The sequence below is a fragment of the Prosopis cineraria genome, unplaced genomic scaffold, assembly GCF_029017545.1.
Source record: "Prosopis cineraria cultivar Desert tree isolate PC_DT_omini unplaced genomic scaffold, ASM2901754v1 PC11, whole genome shotgun sequence".
NCBI lineage: Eukaryota > Viridiplantae > Streptophyta > Magnoliopsida > Fabales > Fabaceae > Prosopis > Prosopis cineraria.
Window position 1 is genome coordinate 11,864,472 of NW_026555342.1, and position 17,910 is coordinate 11,882,381.

At 32.5% G+C, this 17,910-nt stretch overlaps 2 protein-coding genes across 4 annotated transcripts; one reads left to right on the plus strand and one right to left on the minus strand.

The window, feature by feature from the left end:
* Positions 1-4,300: 4,300 nt before the first annotated feature.
* LOC129285640 (derlin-2.2) lies at positions 4,301-7,377 on the plus strand. 3 transcript variants are annotated; one of them, XM_054921394.1, is made up of 7 exons: positions 4,301-4,420; positions 4,533-4,654; positions 5,052-5,151; positions 6,212-6,426; positions 6,518-6,601; positions 6,697-6,750; positions 7,030-7,377. In XM_054921394.1, the coding sequence occupies exons 2-7, from the start codon at positions 4,556-4,558 to the stop codon at positions 7,210-7,212; spliced, it is 735 nt and encodes a 244-aa protein (XP_054777369.1). In that variant the 5' UTR covers positions 4,301-4,420; positions 4,533-4,555; the 3' UTR covers positions 7,213-7,377. The 3 variants fall into 3 exon arrangements, with proteins under 3 accessions (XP_054777369.1, XP_054777368.1, XP_054777370.1); XM_054921395.1 differs by having other exon boundaries at positions 4,366-4,390; XM_054921393.1 differs by having other exon boundaries at positions 4,321-4,654.
* Positions 7,378-8,953: 1,576 nt separating this feature from the next.
* LOC129285639 (tobamovirus multiplication protein 1) lies at positions 8,954-13,831 on the minus strand. The gene is made up of 11 exons (XM_054921392.1): positions 13,566-13,831; positions 12,533-12,623; positions 12,388-12,440; positions 12,187-12,279; positions 11,901-11,972; positions 11,371-11,443; positions 11,193-11,238; positions 10,998-11,061; positions 10,195-10,248; positions 9,556-9,633; positions 8,954-9,469 (listed from the first exon to the last, which is right to left on the minus strand). Exons 1-11 carry the CDS (start codon positions 13,713-13,715, stop codon positions 9,377-9,379), a joined length of 867 nt encoding a protein of 288 aa, XP_054777367.1. The 5' UTR covers positions 13,716-13,831; the 3' UTR covers positions 8,954-9,376.
* Between the last annotated feature and the right edge of the window lie 4,079 nt (positions 13,832-17,910).

The window sequence follows — 17,910 nt, forward strand, 5'->3', positions numbered from 1 at the left end:
TTTTTTTTTACTAAAATACCTTTTTTTTATTTGTAAGATAAACAAATAACTCATAACTTGCCTAACTCGCTTATATCCAAATTAAATAGGTGAGTTGAGCAAGTTAATTTTAAAAGCTATCTCGTTTTAAATGTAAATGGGAGAGATAGTCTATAGATTACCTAAAAACCTGCCTATTCCAACTCATTCATTTTAAAAAAATATATATTTGTGTTCTCCTTATATGTTGAATATCACTATCATCTTTGCCTTTCTTTAAAAAAAAAAAAAAAAACTCTCACTCACTTCAAGTCTCTCGCCGCTCACACTCATCTCTCAAATTTGTCTCTCATGGCCATCGCTCATGCTCATCTCTCACTCCTTCACTTTATGTCTTCGCTCCTACTTCTTTGCTCTTTAATAATCTTCATCCAATATCGCGCTTTGTGATTGAAGCCTAAAGACTGAAGCCTTCATTAGTCATAACTCAATGTCTCCCTCTCCCCCAAGCTGTGAATCGCAATTTAAAGAGAAAGTGAAGATTGAATGCTACTGAAGCTAATGACTTAACCCTACTCGTAACTTTTTTGTGTCTCTTATAACATTTTAAAATTTCACTTTGGTTTTTCGTAAAAATATGATTAAATAATTAAACCTTAACTATTAAATACTTATTATAGTAAAACAGTGTCTAACAAGGTAATAAAAAGTAAAACATAATTTTCCAAAACATTACCATGATAAATAGAGGTTTGTCATGGTAGAAAGAGTTTTAAATATCATTTTTAAACCTTACCATAATAAAAAAAAAGTCTATCATAATAATAAAGAGTCAAACTCATTTTATAAGAGTTTATCATGGTAAAAAAGAGCTTTTCTTTCAATAAAATATTTTTAAAATGGACTATTATGATAGAAAAAAAAATATCACGAAAGAAAAGGTTTAAACATAACAAAATAAGTTTGCCATAGTAATTTAGGAACTAAATAAGTTACATAAGTAAATACCAATGAAAAATATTATTACATAAAGTAAACCTAATGGGATCTCATTGAAAACCAATGTTCAAAATTCACCATTTGATTTTAAATCATTAAAAAAACATGAAGCATGGTTCCAAGGCATTTTAAATTCAAACATCATATTATTCACAAATAATAGCTAACAAAGTGACTTAGGAGTACACCCATGATAAGTACATTAAACTCTAGTGGAGTAAACCACACTTTTCAAATATAAATTTAATTATCAATATCCAACATGGGCTTGAACAGTACTTTTCACAATTGGTTGACCTTACACAATCAAAGTCCTCACAATGATATATACTTGACCACAACACAATTACATCAAACATCATATCATAAAACACATTATAAACATGTACAAAGAAAAATAATAGTTAGGTTACAACCACTCAATACAATATGTATGTATATATGTACGTATGTATGTACACGAAAATTAATGAAAAACTATCAAATATCCAAAATATAATTTAAATACTTTAAGTCAAATCAAATGAGATCATGGGTGTTTAACACCAATCCTATAACTACAATTTAAACAAGGCACACTAAAGTCAAAAGTTGACATGCTCTAAATAAACAAAATATGTCTTAAGTTGGTAATCATAATAAGGCATAACATAGATAAAGTGGTGTTTCATATACCAAATCTAAGCCTCAAGTGCTCCTCTAGCTAATTTTTCTCCTGTAAAATTACTAATCATGAGGAATGAGACACAAAGATTTCAATAACCAATATCAAAATGCCACAATGCATGCAATATAGTTAATCATGCAATTACCAAATGGACATACAAGAATATTTTTCATATATATAAAATTCACATAATCTAGACAAAAATAAGTTTGCATGACTACACTTCATATCCTTCCATACACCATGTCCGAAACCAAGTCACCCGATTAAAGGCAAGCTGGTCTAAGCTAATAGTCACTCATTGAGTCTAATGAAAACGTATCTTATGGTAGGTAATCTTTAGGCAAAATTTCAATTGCACAAATTTCAAAACAAACCCAACGAGTCATGTACCAAGAGTTTTTCAAACAAAAAATATTTTCGCACAATAAATCATACTTTCACACATATTCTTTTCATTTGAACATAAATATACACATATAATTAATATCCCACTTGATGATTAATTTTTTCTAAACAATAAATGCACATTTTGTTAATATAATATTTTTCAAATAATAATTTATTTCAATAAAATACACATAATAAATCACAAGGCACACGCATATCTCTAAGTTACATCTCCATTGAAAAAACATGAAATTGACTTTAAAAAATGAAACATAATTAATGCAAAACAATTCATATATGTTTTATAACTCGCCTCCTAGAGAGCTTTCTGTTTTGTTTGTAAATATTTTGCAAAATTTATTTTTTCTTAATAATACGTTTGGTGTGAATTCATTAAGTAATTATAGTACAGAAAGGGATTGAGAGATAAGTAAAATTAAGTTAGAATATATTACGTTTAATTGATTTTTTAAAAAAATATAAAATAATTTTAAGAAAATCAATTAATTTTACTTTTTTTTACCAGCCAATTAATTTTACTTTTAACTAATTTGTAAATTTTGTGTGAATTAGTTAAAAATAATTTGTAAATATAAACGGGAGAATTGCTAAAAAATCCTTTGTTGAAAGGAAAATTATGCTCAATGACCAAGGGAAATTAAAGGACCAAATCAAATATAATATTTATAAAAAAAATTCAAACAATTGACTGAAATGCCCCTATGTGGGATTTCATTTAACAATCTAAGCAATCTAGGTGGGATGATTTCTAGCATATATTTCCTATCTTCTTTTATAAGATTTGCTTCCTTCACTATTTCTTATTCGTCTAGGAGTCAGGCATATACCTCCAAGCTTGAATCTTCTAGCTGGCTTGAATCTTATAGCCGATCTAATTTTAAAAAGTTTTTTAAGGTGCCTCTATTGATTCATAAATTTGAAATAGAGTTTGTAGGTATTTATCTTAAAATTTCTTATTGTTAGCAGAGGCCTAATTATCTGTCCCTGCCAACAACAATTTCAATCCCAAATTTCTTAGTTCCCCCTATTGAATTGGTGGTTTCGTCCCTCCTAGAGTTTAAGGCATAGTAAATGATGGCTATGTAGTCGACGTCACCAAGTTAAGCTTTTATGAGCTTCCGGGCGTACTTGAATCTAGGTCCTTGCTTAAGATCAAGTAGGCTTACAAAGTAGCTAGCGCGCAAGTACCACCTTATTGTGTCGCCGCCAGATTGAGCTAAGGAATATACGAGGAGATTCATTCGGGTGCAGGATCCTTAAAAATATGATCTATGCTTGATGGAGGTTTTGCAATAAACAAATTTTTTGTGCTTCCAATTTGATGTTATCCATACTAGAAATTGCCTTGCCTAGATTACTTAGATTGTTAGATGTAATAGAGCCGGTAATTCGAGCAAGTTTATTCAAATTAGGTTTGAAGTATCCTACTCTATTAAAAAAGCTCACATAACTAAGTCTAATCATAACTTTTTTAATTGGCCAAAATTACCAATTATATATATATAAAGATGAAAATTATAGCAGTCAGGTTTATTCGAATCGGGCTTAATTCGAGTCAGTTTATTAAGATCAGGTTTGAAGTATCATAACCTCTTAAAAATGTTCATATAATCAAGTCGAGTCCTAACTTTTTTGGACAGGTTCAAGTTTGGCTCAAGTTATCGGCTCCGAAATGAAATATCACATAGGGGCATTTTGATTAATTATTTAAATTATTTTATGAATATTATATTCAGTTTGGTCCCTCAATTCCCTTTGGTCCTTGGGCATGATTCTCTCTCAACTTGGGATTTTCTAACAACTCTCCCAATATAAATGGAGGAAGTACAAATTTTGCATGGACTGATATGCATTAGAAGAGTTTTAATAATCAATTTATACAAATACTCTGCTTCACTTTACTCTACTCTTATTATATGAATTAAACGTCTCTTAATTTTGTTTAATTAAACATGTAATCGCATGTACTCCCATATAAATGACAATGTTTTTTATATGGATATATTGGTAATTGACATTGCAGTTCCATATGCATCGTGGATGTTTGAACATACGGCCTTATATTTGACCCAAAAAACATATATGGGCTTAATAACTTGGAGGCCACCCAGACCTATTGGCCCATTTTCCAGCCAAAAACTTGGGAGACACAGAGGGACAATATGATTGGTTCGTGAATAACACGCGCTTCTTGATTCGCATTCTTCCGTCATCTCTCTCTCTCTCTCTCTCTCTCTGTTTTTTTTTTTTTTGTTTTGGGAAGAACCACGCGATCATGTTTCCCACAGCCAAGTCCAGAACAGGAAAGAACACTCTCTGCCTTTTGAACATCTGGTGCGCTCGTTCCCATTTCCTTGCTTCTTCGTCAGTTTTCTCCTGCTTATTCTTCCATCTCTTCTGGATTCTCATACTAGCTCTTTGATTCTGCAAAAGAAGTTTTGAGAAGCTTTAATATTCGTTTTTGCAATCATTCTAGGCAGAAATTAGGGGAAGAACAGAATGGCTCAAGCCGTCGAAGAATGGTATAAGCAGATGCCCGTAATTACACGGTCGTATCTCACCGCAGCTATTGTCACCACTGTCGGCTGTTCTCTTGATGTACGCCTTTTATATACGTTTTCTCTATTTTTATGCTTTGCTCATCCGTCGTAAACAAGGGTTTGCATTTTTTTATCTGACGCTTTAAGGGATTGTAATTTACTTTGTCAAATGCGTTGGCTTGATTGTTTCCTTTTTAGATTGTTATTGTTTCAAATTAAGGAAACATAACCGTTTGTTGATTTGCAACATTTAATAATTTAAAATTGTTAATTGGAACGGATATTAGGCAATTAGTTGTGATCTGATTAAGTTCATTTTGTTTCAAAACGGGTCGTTTCAAAGTTCTTGATTTTTTAACTCTGTTACTATTATCGAATTTATTGATTTGGAATTTGAAAAGTTCAAGTGACATGATGTTTGTTGGTTTTTTTTTATTTTTTAAATGACTGCGCAGATAATATCTCCGTATCATTTGTACTTGAATCCAAGACTGGTTGTTAAGCAATATCAGTTCTGGCGTCTCATTACTAACTTCTTGTACTTCCGGAAAATGGGTAATTCTTGCCTTTCATAGAACTGTTATTAATTGAAATTGGCAGGTTGATTTTTGTAGATAATTCAATTTAAACTGTAATTTAGCTCAGCATTCAGATGCTTTATTTGATAATGGGTTAGGTTGGGAAAGATATCCAACCCATTATTCGCATGCCCAATGGTAGTGAGTGAGATGGGTGATGGCAGGTTAAGATCGAGATATATGTGCTGCCACACAAGTGTAGTTCACGTTTCTACCTGATTCAGGATAAACATCTACTTTTGCTGCCACTTTTTTATTGGCTTTATATTTGTATCTATGATTGTTTGCAATTCAATTCTAATTTTGATTGGAGAGAAAGAAAATGAAATATTGTCTGCCTTTTTGGGTGTAGCACGATTGGAGATTAAGGCTGTGTTTGGTTTGAGGGGAGGGGAGGGGTTTGATATTACCTTGTTTGGTTCAAGAGAAGAGGGGAGGAAAAATAATTATATATGAACAATTTTACCCACGTTTTATAAGTGTTGAGATACTAGAGAAGTGTGTTGGCATGTTTTGAATTTATTATGGAGGGCATATTAGTTAGGATGCCAGATAGTTTACCTCTCCCCTCCCAATCCCCCCAATTTGGAGGGGAGGCCACTCCAATTTTTCAAGCCAAACAGGGGGGGGGGGGAATCCCTCCCCTCCCCTCCCACCAAACACCCCCTAAAGAAAGTTGTAGTTGAAGAGTCAGTGAAACTGTGCAACGTGAATATAGCATATATTGATTATCAAGTCTGAGTACTAATTCCTTGACATATCCCTGACTTTCCTGAACGATACAATACCCAGCACTTTTTCCTCAAGTCCTTCCTGTTAAGTAAGTGTTACCCTGCTTTATGCCATTGAACAGATCATAAAAAATTCTTATGCTTGTTTATTTTGCTTTGTGTATATTGTGCATCTTTAAGGAGCATAATACTGGTAAAGGTTTCATATTATTGACTCATGTATGCTTCATATTATTTGATAAGTAGACTGGAGGTTTTAGATTGCACATCTAATTTATTCTTGACCTTTTGTATTTTGAATGGCAGACTTGGATTTCTTGTTTCATATGTTTTTTCTTGCCCGCTACTGCAAGCTTCTAGAGGAGAATTCATTCAGGGGGCGAACTGCCGATTTCTTTTACATGCTCTTATTTGGTGCTACTGTGTTGACTGGAATTGTTCTTCTTGGTGGGATGATACCTTATTTGGCAGCATCATTTGCAAAAATTATATTCCTGAGCAACTCATTGACATTCATGATGGTCAGCAGCGTTTGCTTATATATTTATTGTTGAGACTTCATGTTTTAAACCCTGATAATGTTTGAATATTTTAACTTCTCTTAATTTTCAGGTTTACGTTTGGAGCAAACAAAATCCGTTCATTCATATGAGCTTCCTGGGCCTCTTTACTTTCACAGCCGCTTACCTTCCATGGGTGCGTAAGCTCTGCTGTTGTTATATGGTTTGACACGTTTATATGACTATTGTTTAATGCTAAACCAAATGTTTTATACATAAAATTTTATACAGGTTCTCTTGGGATTTTCTGTCCTTGTTGGTGCTAGTGCTTGGGTCGATTTACTGGTTTGTTTACTAATCTCAGAAAGTACTATAATGTTGATACTTCTCACAAACTCTCACTTCGTCTGTTATATCATGAGAACAAGCTTTTTACTATTTCTAAAATGCAATCAGGTTCTGTCCTAAAAATATGGCAAGCGAATAATTTTTGCAAACCAAGATAGGATTGATTGTTGAAACTAAGTTTATAAACATGTTGTATTTTGGTGGCGGAACATACAGCTGAACAAAATTTTGGATAAAACTGAAATGACTAATGACAAGCTCGAAAACGCATTTCAGGGAATGATTGCTGGCCATGCATATTATTTTCTGGAAGATGTCTATCCTCGGATGACTGGTCGCCGGCCTCTTAAAACCCCAGCATTCATCAAAGCACTATTTGCTGATGAGAATGTTGTTGTGGCACGGCCAGCCAATGTCAGATTCGCGCCCCCGCCAGCAGAAGAAATGCACCGCGACTGAATTGGCTTTTGAAAAAACCCAACCAATGGGGAGCTGACGATAATTTGAGCAGTGGAAATAGCAAGTGAACAGAGAAGCGATTGATCTTGTAAAATATAGATTTCCTCAATATCTTTTGTACCCCCACATTTTTACGTTAATTTGTTGATTATTATTATGATTTAAGGTCTGTAGTTGATGGCTTTTATTTTATATCAAGTTTATATTGATTAAGAAAAGAAGTCACAGTAATTTAATGATAAATTAATTAATTCTTATGAAGAAAAGGCTCGCAGTGAAGAAACGATAGTTCTAGCTTGTGAACAGATGCTTTTCTGCGCCAAGGTGTCTTCTCTTGTTAAGAGAGATGGCTCCCACTAAGCTTACTACGAGGAAATGCTTGCTATGGTCTATGGAGCTTCCTCTGTCTGGTAGGAAGTGTCTTTTTTTTTTTTTCAAGATTTCTATATTTTGTATCAAAAGTTTTAAGCTGCATTGTACATTGATCCATTAGTTTTTGGAGACTCGTGTTCACTTATGCTTTGCATACGTGCTTGCGTACGCGTAGTTGCTTTATGCGCGCTCTTCAGAATTGAGGTCTGTAAGGATACAAGAACGATGTACTTTGGGCTACAAGTGTGGAGGCACTGAGTTGTGTATGGGGCTTTGGGGTGAATTCTACAACACCTTGCCAAGATTAAACCACCATCACGGGACGATGATATGTGCTTATGTTTGAAGTGTAATGTGGGAACATATAATCTCTCTGCTCAATTTGTATCTGTAATTCCATCAAGTGGGATTTATTTTTCTCCCCTTCGTGATTCTCATTTATGATGTTGTTTCAACAGTTATCTACAGCTGGGGAAATTCATCTCTCTGCAACGTTCGAGGCCGGTGAAATATGCCAAGCATTCCCCGCGACAAACGGAGCAAAACGAAGTATCTAGGCACAACTACGTAAAACTCGGACATAAAGCAATGCAACATCTTGTTATAGAATACCCCTCTCTTCCTATTTATAGGGTAGGGAGAGACTTTGTTGATCTTATGTGTAGAATACTTCAATAATGATTGTGTCAATATAATCATTCTGCGCTTATTAAATACTAGAGTATTTTATTTTTAAAATATATACACTCCTTCTGTTTAAAAATGTGAGAAATTTTTTGAGGAGTTAGATATTAAAAAATATCAAATATTTTTTATCTTTTAAGATGTAATCATTATTTTTTTTTAAATACCTCTATTGATAGTAACTTTATTTTTATTATAGAGAAATAAGAATAAATATGGAAAGATATAGTTAGTTTTAAAGTAGATAATTATTTTATTAGGAAGTGAAGTTCGATTAAAATGCCTTACATTTTTTAATGGAGGAAATATTTAATAGGGACTAAGTTGAAAACTTACTGAATTTTTAAACAGAGTAAATAATGTATAGGTTTTTTCTTTAATCCTGAAAAATACGTTATCCTGACTTATATATTCTTTTTTTCCATTTGACTGTTAAGTTATAAGTAATATATGTATTGGAATGTTCAAGAGAGAAGTCAACTAGAGATTAAATGTGTTTTTTAATTAATTGAGCAATTTTTTCAATGGTTTGAGAGTAGATTTTCTTTGAAAAGTAATATATGTTGTTTGTTTTCAATGAAGCATGAAATACAGAGGTGCAGACGGGCATTGATTCCCTCAAATATTCGTGCGATTTGGGGCAAGTTTAGCAAGCAATAAAAATAGCAATCTGCGAGCATGAACAGGAAAAGAACGGAGGCATCATTAACTTCCAGTTCCAGGTAACCGCTTGGCATCTCAACCCTGAAAACAACCCCCTACATCTAAGCCACATGAAAATCTCTATTCAAAATAAATCCCTCATCCAAAAAAAAAATGGAAAAGAAAAAGACCCTACCAAAATTAACCAGAACTATCCTTTCCAAGCGGCATCTCTGTACATTACACATATCAGAAGAATTGCATCCATAATGAATCAACTGCTTCAGAAAACTTTGGCTGGATAGTTTGTCTGCATCTGGTTCTCCTGCTAAACTTCAGCGTCATCTAACTACAGAATTTTTTTTTTTTTTTTGGTGGGGGGGGTGGTGTTGTGGCAGAGCGAGAGAACCATTAAAATTATATCTAATTGGCAAAAGAATAGAATAAGATCCAGGACGCAATATAGTTAACGGATAGGGTGATATTGGGCTGATATTCTCTTGGGGGGCAATTTGCGAAGGATGAAGAGGACTAAAGCTGAAGGCAGGATCTCAACCAGCTGTATTTGAGAAATAAATTACCAGATGTTAATGTCAAACAAAAATGATTGTGGTAATTAACAAAAAGTTCTTGGTAGAATAATACCAGATAGTAGATCAAGTCCAAAATTGGATGATTTAAAACGTCAAGAGATGCATCCGTATCAAATGCTGCTAGAAAAACCTGCATGCGTATTACCGGAAGTGTTTTCAAATCACCCAAAAAAGAAGTGTGCTTGAGGATTTAAAAGTAATAATAAAATGCATGAAGGAGAATGATAGAATTCAGCCATATCTACACATCACCAAATTCAGCCACCCTATCAACTTCTACTTGAAACAAAATTCACATTTTCAGGTGTTGGTTATTAACAATAATTGAGCTTGCTAATTCGAGGATTCATGGTTTTGGGGGAAAAAAACATACAAGAATGTTATTAACAGGACAAAGAAACCCTTCCTTAGATTTTGCTATTTTACAACTACGCATTGAATAAGTATTACTTCATCCAAGTACGTAAAAAATGTTATTGTTTTAGTGGTGCATTCGTGAATTGAAACTACCTATAGCTGCTAGTACCAGGCAGAAGGCTAAAATATTTATAGCGGAATGACATAACACGGGGCGGTGTGAAGCAAAGAAGAAAAGAGTAATGATAACTACAAAGTGGCATGTTCATATAGACAAACTTCAAAATATGTAGAATACATAAATAATCATTATAATAATTTAGTCAGAAGTTACCATTATGCATCGTATCAAAAAACAGGTGAAACATATGACAGTGACAGATCCGACCTGCATCACAAAGCCCACCTTTTATCAACAAAACTATTCTTGATATATACAACCTCTATTTCAATTTCTCGTGTTCTAAATTTGGAACACAAGAAAATCAAAAGGTTCATGTAAGTCCACAGTCGTGACTTCTGGTCCAAAGAAACATTCAGAAATTAGAAACCTTGTCTGGAGACTCTTGCACGTGTGTTTGGAACAAGCATTAATTTTACAAGAAAAGTAGAAGAAACACCAAAGGCGTTAATATACAAGACATGTACATGCACACTTCACACATATCCACACGTGCTATGCAGTCAAATATCACGTGGTTTCAGGATGTCCTATTTTATTCTGTGCGTGTGGGGTTCCAAACTCAAATTGAGAAAGATTTCTTTCCAATAATGAGGGTAAAAGAGAAGCAGGGTGTGGTTACGATGGGAATGCTAACGAAGAACAGCAGCAAAATGCAGGATAAAAACTAGTTTTAAATAAGTTGTGGACCTGATTTTTTGTCACTTGGAACTAAAGCTTAATTTATGACATGACCACAAAATCCGGAGTCAGACAGTCAGTATATAGTTAAACCAAAAAATTAACAATGCTGATACCATATCTCATTTCTCATATGACCATAAGAAATTCAATGCACTGGCCTTTGGCAGGCAAAGAAATATTCAATCATTAAGTCAAGCATTTAGATCATCAATCCTTCTTTTTTTTTTTCTCGGCAATTTCCATCAGAAATATTGAGAAAGAAGTGCACATACCTCATGAAGCTTTTTCCTTCGCCCTTTAGATTCAATAGGAAACCGCTTCAGCATGAAAAATAATCTATAAACAAAGTAAGGTGCGTATATTGAAAAGTCCGCCCACAATGACGACGAATGATGAGTTAGTTAATGATATTGAGACATCAAAGGTACTTCTTAGTCCATAACATTTCAGTCAAAATGAAGCCTCACCTTCCACCATAGAGCAAGAAGCCTAATGCAGCCATAAATGATATAACTGAGCACGAGAAAAGCAAATCCCATTAAAAAGGTCTATGTTATTGCCAAGATCATTTCAAGGGAGGAAAACAAATTCTCAAGCTCACCACTCAGAAAAAAACACAAAACTGTAATTGAATAGAAAGCTAACCTGCAATAAATATCTTTCCAACAATTTCCACAACTCTATTTTCATCTATCCAGAGGTATATCCAAACACAAACCTGAATATCAAGTCATTTTTATTACAATTATTACCCTTGCCAAAGATCAAAGAGCATTTTCCTTTTTGCTCCAGAAACAATGGAGAGATTCACGCCTAGCTTGACATGAATCAATCAGGAGCTAAAAATCGGTAAGCCAAATTACCACACAAAACATAGGCTACTGATATGCAATATTTCAAAATCCAACAAACTTAGATGAACATAGGGCACACATGTAAGATGTACATATTCGCCTAATCACGTCAAGAAACTTTCAGACACCAGGAAATGTCTTGTTTTGAAATTGTCTAGTATGGATCCTATATTGCAGTGGGAAAGTCATTGTGTGTCGACAAAAGGTATTGAAATGAACATGAAGAAAATGGACACATCAAAAAATAGTGATATTGTGCTCATGTCTATAGACTCTAGACAACAACTTTGTGTGAAGAATAAAAGAACATACGATAAATACCTGGATAAAGTATATGGCGCCATTTATTACAAGATAAAACACCCTGAGCTTATCAGCTGGTAAACTCCTTGCCTGATTATGTATTGTAAAAAAAAAAAAATTAGAATTTCCCGTGCTAAGAAGGATAAACCGAAAAACAACTTTCTGTGGACATGTCAATATATATATATATATAATAGCTTTTAGTGTAGGATTTTATTTTATATCAACAAAAGTGAGGCTCTTAATAGATGATAGCAAAAGTAGGAATCAACAACCGCGTGATTTAAAATAACAATTGACTTGCCTGGTGATAAATTTCTGCCCAGAAAAGGACTAGAAGTGTATATGTTGAGAAAAACAGTAGTCCGGGTAGATCCAATAGCACTAAAATCAATACCTGATCCAAAATGCAACCACTCTGTTAGCGTTCAAACCTTACCATATTAGTCATAGAATTCTTTATCCAGCTTAGCAACTATAAGAGCGTCGCAGATGCAAAGCCAACCTTTGGATGCAACAGAAAAACTTGATGGTGAAATCCAAACACAACTGCACGCACTGCAATATGAAAAAGCCAAGAAAGGAGTAAAACGCCCGAACACCTAATATCAGAGATAGTTCAAGGACCAAGACTCTCAATGGCACCTCACCTCCGTTGACAATGAAGTTCATCAAATGAAAAATTTTTTGCGTTGTCCAACCATATTCAGGCACTCTTAATTCAATTCTTATTAATTGAATCTGCATCGTATTAAAACCACAAAGACGGCATAAGTTCGGGATCCTGTTAACACATGAAAGACAAAGTAGAAATCGAAGTGCAAAAACCGGTCGTCATTATCAAGTCCAGCGCACTTACCCTTTATTTACAGCATAAACAACTAATTGAACAATAAATTTTCGAAAAAATATAAACCGGAATCAGGTAATCGCTGGACATCAGAGACTAAAATCTAAAAAATGAAAAATTAAGCTAATAAAACTTCGAAATCATCTATGAGCATGACTGTCGCTAGACAAGTATGATCAATCAAAGTATTGACACAAACCTAATATTCTCATTAGCTCAAGCTAGATAGGGAAAAAAGGGTGCAGAAAAACATAACGTGTGTAATAATTAAATTTCAGTTCATACTAGTGCGACTGAAGTAAACATTATAAAATCGACCAGTAATTGCGAGAATTGCTTTGAAAAATCCATAATCAAGAGCAAAGCTACAGTTCCAGTCTTCAAGATAGATAGAGTAAGAAACCGGAGCTACAGAGAGCCAGGCTTGTAGTTATCAAACTCCAGCACATTCATACGTTACTCAAAAAGCTTAAAGCAACTATTAAACTAATGGTTACAAAATAACACAAGATGGAATCAAATAATCACGGGAGGCATCAAGTTGAAATTTAGCTCAAAAAAAAAAATTGAAATCATCAATGAATGTCGATAGACAAGTACATTAATCAATCAAGAATGTAGATGCACATCTATCATTCCAAACAGCTTATATAAACAAAAACAAAACGAGCGAAGGAAAACACTAAACGTCTGCCACAGTGAAATTCCAATTCAGAAGACAACGACTCAAGAATACAGAACCAGAATAGCAAAGGAAAATCCAGAATCACCGTGAGTCGGGCACAAAAGTACAGCAGTTTCAAATACAGAGAGGGAGAGTATGTGTAAGAAACCAGAGCTACGGAGGAGACGAGAGCATATGCAGCACAGAGGAAGTAGTAAATAGCGTCCTGCCACAGAGAAGAGTCGTTGATCTCGTCCCACCAGTTGGAGAGAAGAACTCCAATCTCCATGAAAGGCGAGCTAAGCAGCACTTTCCTCATTTCTCCGCCCAGAAGACGAAGAGAATGACAGTGAAGGAACAGAGCTGCTCCCCTGAGAGCGAAGGGACGATTCTACCAGACAGTCCAAGCAGTTGAGAGAGAGAGAAAATAATAGGTGTATGCGCGCGTTCTATATCAAAGGTGGGTTCAGGTGGAAAGTAAAGGGGAACATTGTTGTTGTTATTATTATTATTATTATTTTACCGCAAGGGCTCCCGCCCTTCGTCTCCCAAGTCCCAACTAAGATTCTACGTTGCGAAAGTCACCTAGCAAACTTGGTTGGTGAAGGGCGCAATTTTTTTTTTTTTTAATACGGCGAAGGGCATTTACTTCTCCCCCTGCTCCCCCCCAAGTCCCTTTTTTCATGTCCGTTTTTTCATTTATTTTATTAACTAATCTTTTCCCGCGTAATCGAATAGTGCCACTATTGCCAGTGTGCCATCCATAAATAATAGTCTAATTTTTTTTTTCACTGGAAAAATGCTGATTCTAACACAATTTTATATGTAAATTCAAATTCAACTAACACAAAATTAGAGAAATGAAAAGTAAAGATAATCATCAAATAAAAAAAAGGTATATAGAGCCAACGTCACCTGTTCTTTCAAGGGGGGAAAAAGAATAATGCATCTTGTTCTGCTTTCTTAAATCAGGAGGGTCTGTTTAGTTATTTTACAGGATATGAATAAAATTGATTAAAGAAATAAAAAAAATTAAATTATCCCCTTCCTTCGTGGCAAATGAGATGAATCTAATACAATATATTATAAAGGGTTAATATATAATTTAAATCTTAAACTATAGGTTCAGAGTGATATAAATTCTAAACTTTTAAAAGATGCATTCTGAACCCTAAATAATTAAAGTTAGAAAAATTTTATCTCAACTGTTGAGTTTATACAAACATTCGTCAAATTAGGACTTAACGTGTAATTTTTATCAAATGAAGGTAGGAGAAAGAGGGAAAGTGAAATTTGAAAAAATCACATATGAGGCCTTAACTTGATAGACATTTGTTGAAATTTAACGGTATGAGCAAAATTATCTCAACTTTAATTATTTAGAGTTTAAAATGTATTTTTTTAAAAAAAATTTAGGGTTTAAATCATCCTTGAATCTATAATTCAAGATTTAAATTACATATTAATCCTATTATAAATGTGAAAAACACATACCATTATGATTCTTATAAATCATGACTTTTATATCTTGATAAATATGAATTAAATTAATTACTAATTTAATCTTATGAATTAAATTACCATTCTTTTCATAGATATGTCATATGATTGTCTTATGTCTCTTTTATATTTTGATTATTTTGTTTTCGTCTTTATTTTTTTAATCTATTGTGTTGCCTACCTTTTAGTAACCAAACAGCCCTAAGTCAATGGTAGGTTGAGTTTGATATAGTGGAGATATTCATGATACTTTCATCACTAACTTCTTCCTTTTGATAGATAAGCATTTTAGGCATGTATTTGTATCTTTTTTTATGAAATAGATTTGCATTTATAAATGTGGTTCACTGTCTAAGACCAGTAGGGTTAATATGTTCATTCAATTTGCGAGCATTTAAATTATCACTTTAATGCTATCAAGTTATCTAACAATATTATTAATTTATCTGCCTAAAATATGATATTTATAGGATATTTAATGGCAACCTTATAAGTATAATTATAATTGGAGTTACCGTACACTTATCCACCCCTGGGATAATTTAGACGATGAAGGTGAAGTGTAATGTAATGGTGGAATGACAAAAAACCAAAAAAAAACTACAATTCAAGGGCACAAAAAATTGCACTAATTATCATATCAATATCATTGAACATTAATATTAAATATATAGTTTAACTCATATCTTACCCAAAAAAAAACTATTAAATCTATAATAAGATGTTTATTTTTGCACTATAATCTAGAGTATGTACTATTTACAAATCTTAATTTATTTTTCAAATTATATGTAAAGTCAATATATCAAAATCACATATAAAGTTAAGACAAAATTATACTATTTATACCAATTAAAGTTTGTGTCAATAGTAAGAGCTCTTATCACTTAAACAAGTGGTTGGAGATTTAAATTTGAATCCTCGTATGTGTAATAATTTAGTTAAAAAAGATCTACCATTCACCTTTTATACCTTAAGGGAGATGATCTTTGTTATCAGTGGAGTTTGCTCCTTATGTTGTCAAAAAAAAAAATCATACTTCTTATAAATCATTTAGCAATGGCCACATGGTGCCATGAGGGCAAATGCACCTTTTCATTTTGAAGAAAATTATAAAATTGATGTATATGTTTTAGTATTTGACACTCACATCCTTGAAATTTTGAATTGCTTGCTCTTGGATTTTAATATTTTGCATTCCTTGCTCTTGATTTTTTTTTTTTTGGGGCAAAACCCTTGCCCTTGAATTTTAAGATTCTACATCATTGTCTAGAGGTCTTGGCTCGGGTGAAAATAGGCTAGACTCTGTATAGTAAATTAAAAGCTTAAGCCCAACCTAAAGCTTATATAAGGCTTTTTTCATGGCTCAAGCTTAAACCTATATAAAGCATGGTTTAACCTGAAACACAATTTAAAAGCCTATTTAAAAGCAAGCATTTTAAATAAACTCACATTTTAATATTAAATGGCTCAAATATATTTTAAAATTATTAGTATAAATATATAACTTTATTTATCAATTATCATATATAATAATTAAAAGAACTTACCAACTACAATAAAATACAATAATAAAATAATAACATTAAAATCAATAAATAAGTCTAATATATTAAAAATTAAATAGTAAAACTAATGTGTGTGTGATATATTACTTAATATATGAATGTGTGTGTGTAATAAGTTAGTCTGTTGGGTTCATAGGCTATCCCTTAAAAAACTAAGTTTGTCCTATTTGATTAAATGGCCTAATTAAATATATGAACCTAGCTTAAGCCTATTTAGAAAATTGGCTAGGCTGGGCTAAGCTTAAAGTAGGTTAGGGCATAAGCCTCTTATAAGAACTTGACCTATTCTTACCCTTAACTCTATCACTTAAAACCTATTTGGTTTATGTTTTTTAAAAATAATAATAGCTTTTTCAAAAAAAATTAAAAATTCATCTGGATGAGTGTTTTAAATTTAATTACTTTCAAAACTATTCTCATTTTCGCGTTTTTAAAAAAAATTGAAACATTTTAAAACCATTTTCATTTTATTTTTCTTATTTTAAAAATATATTACATTTGATTATTGAAAACTATTATTATCTTGACCACTTGGTATTATAAGCCAGTAAGTTACCACTATTAACTTCCAATGGCCGTCACTATTGACTGATTTTAAATTATAAATTTGATTTTTAAATTAACACAACAAAACAGATTTTTTGTTTATTTTGTTTTAAAAAATAGTTTTAAAAACTATATTACAAAAAAATTTTAAAATAAAAATAATAACATGAACTAAACAGACTCTTAGTCAATGATTACGTAACTAATTTAATTTTATAAATTTTGTTACGTATAAGACATATATAATGAATTAAAACTCAACTTCATTAATCTTGTATTTAGATGTATGATTAAATCCTTCATTTGGATGCAAAAAAGTATATTGATTTGAATTTGATCCAAATCTATATTCATATTTTATTAGTATTCTTTATAATTTTAAATATATTTTATATCTTAATTGTTTGAAATTTTAGCTCTTCCAATGCTCTCATTTTCTCCATGTCTTCACCATTAGTGTCTTTATTACTCTTGCTTTTTCTCTCTTTTTTTTTGTTTTTGTCTTTTATCTATTTAAAAATATTTGGAAGCTCGCCACTCCTTTTTTTATATTTTTATTTCAAATATCAGCTTATCTTTTTTTTTTTTTTACCTTTAGTTTTTTTGACATTACATAAAAATTCTAAATACATAGATTTTAAATTAAAAATTCAAAAATCTATTCATCTAAACGCTTTTAAGCCTGGTGGGATGAATCAGAGTTTTGAAAGTCACGCTTTTGAGTTTTGATTGATTCAAGCCTTCTTTCGTGTTGATGCATTTTCGTTCATGAAAAGAACACTCCGCTAATGAATTCAAGCCAAAAAAACAGATTTAAACGTCATACATGGAAAATGAAGGAGAAGGAGGGCATTGGTTGATCGTATTTCTAGGTTGTAATGATAGGTTCTGTTGGTTTCT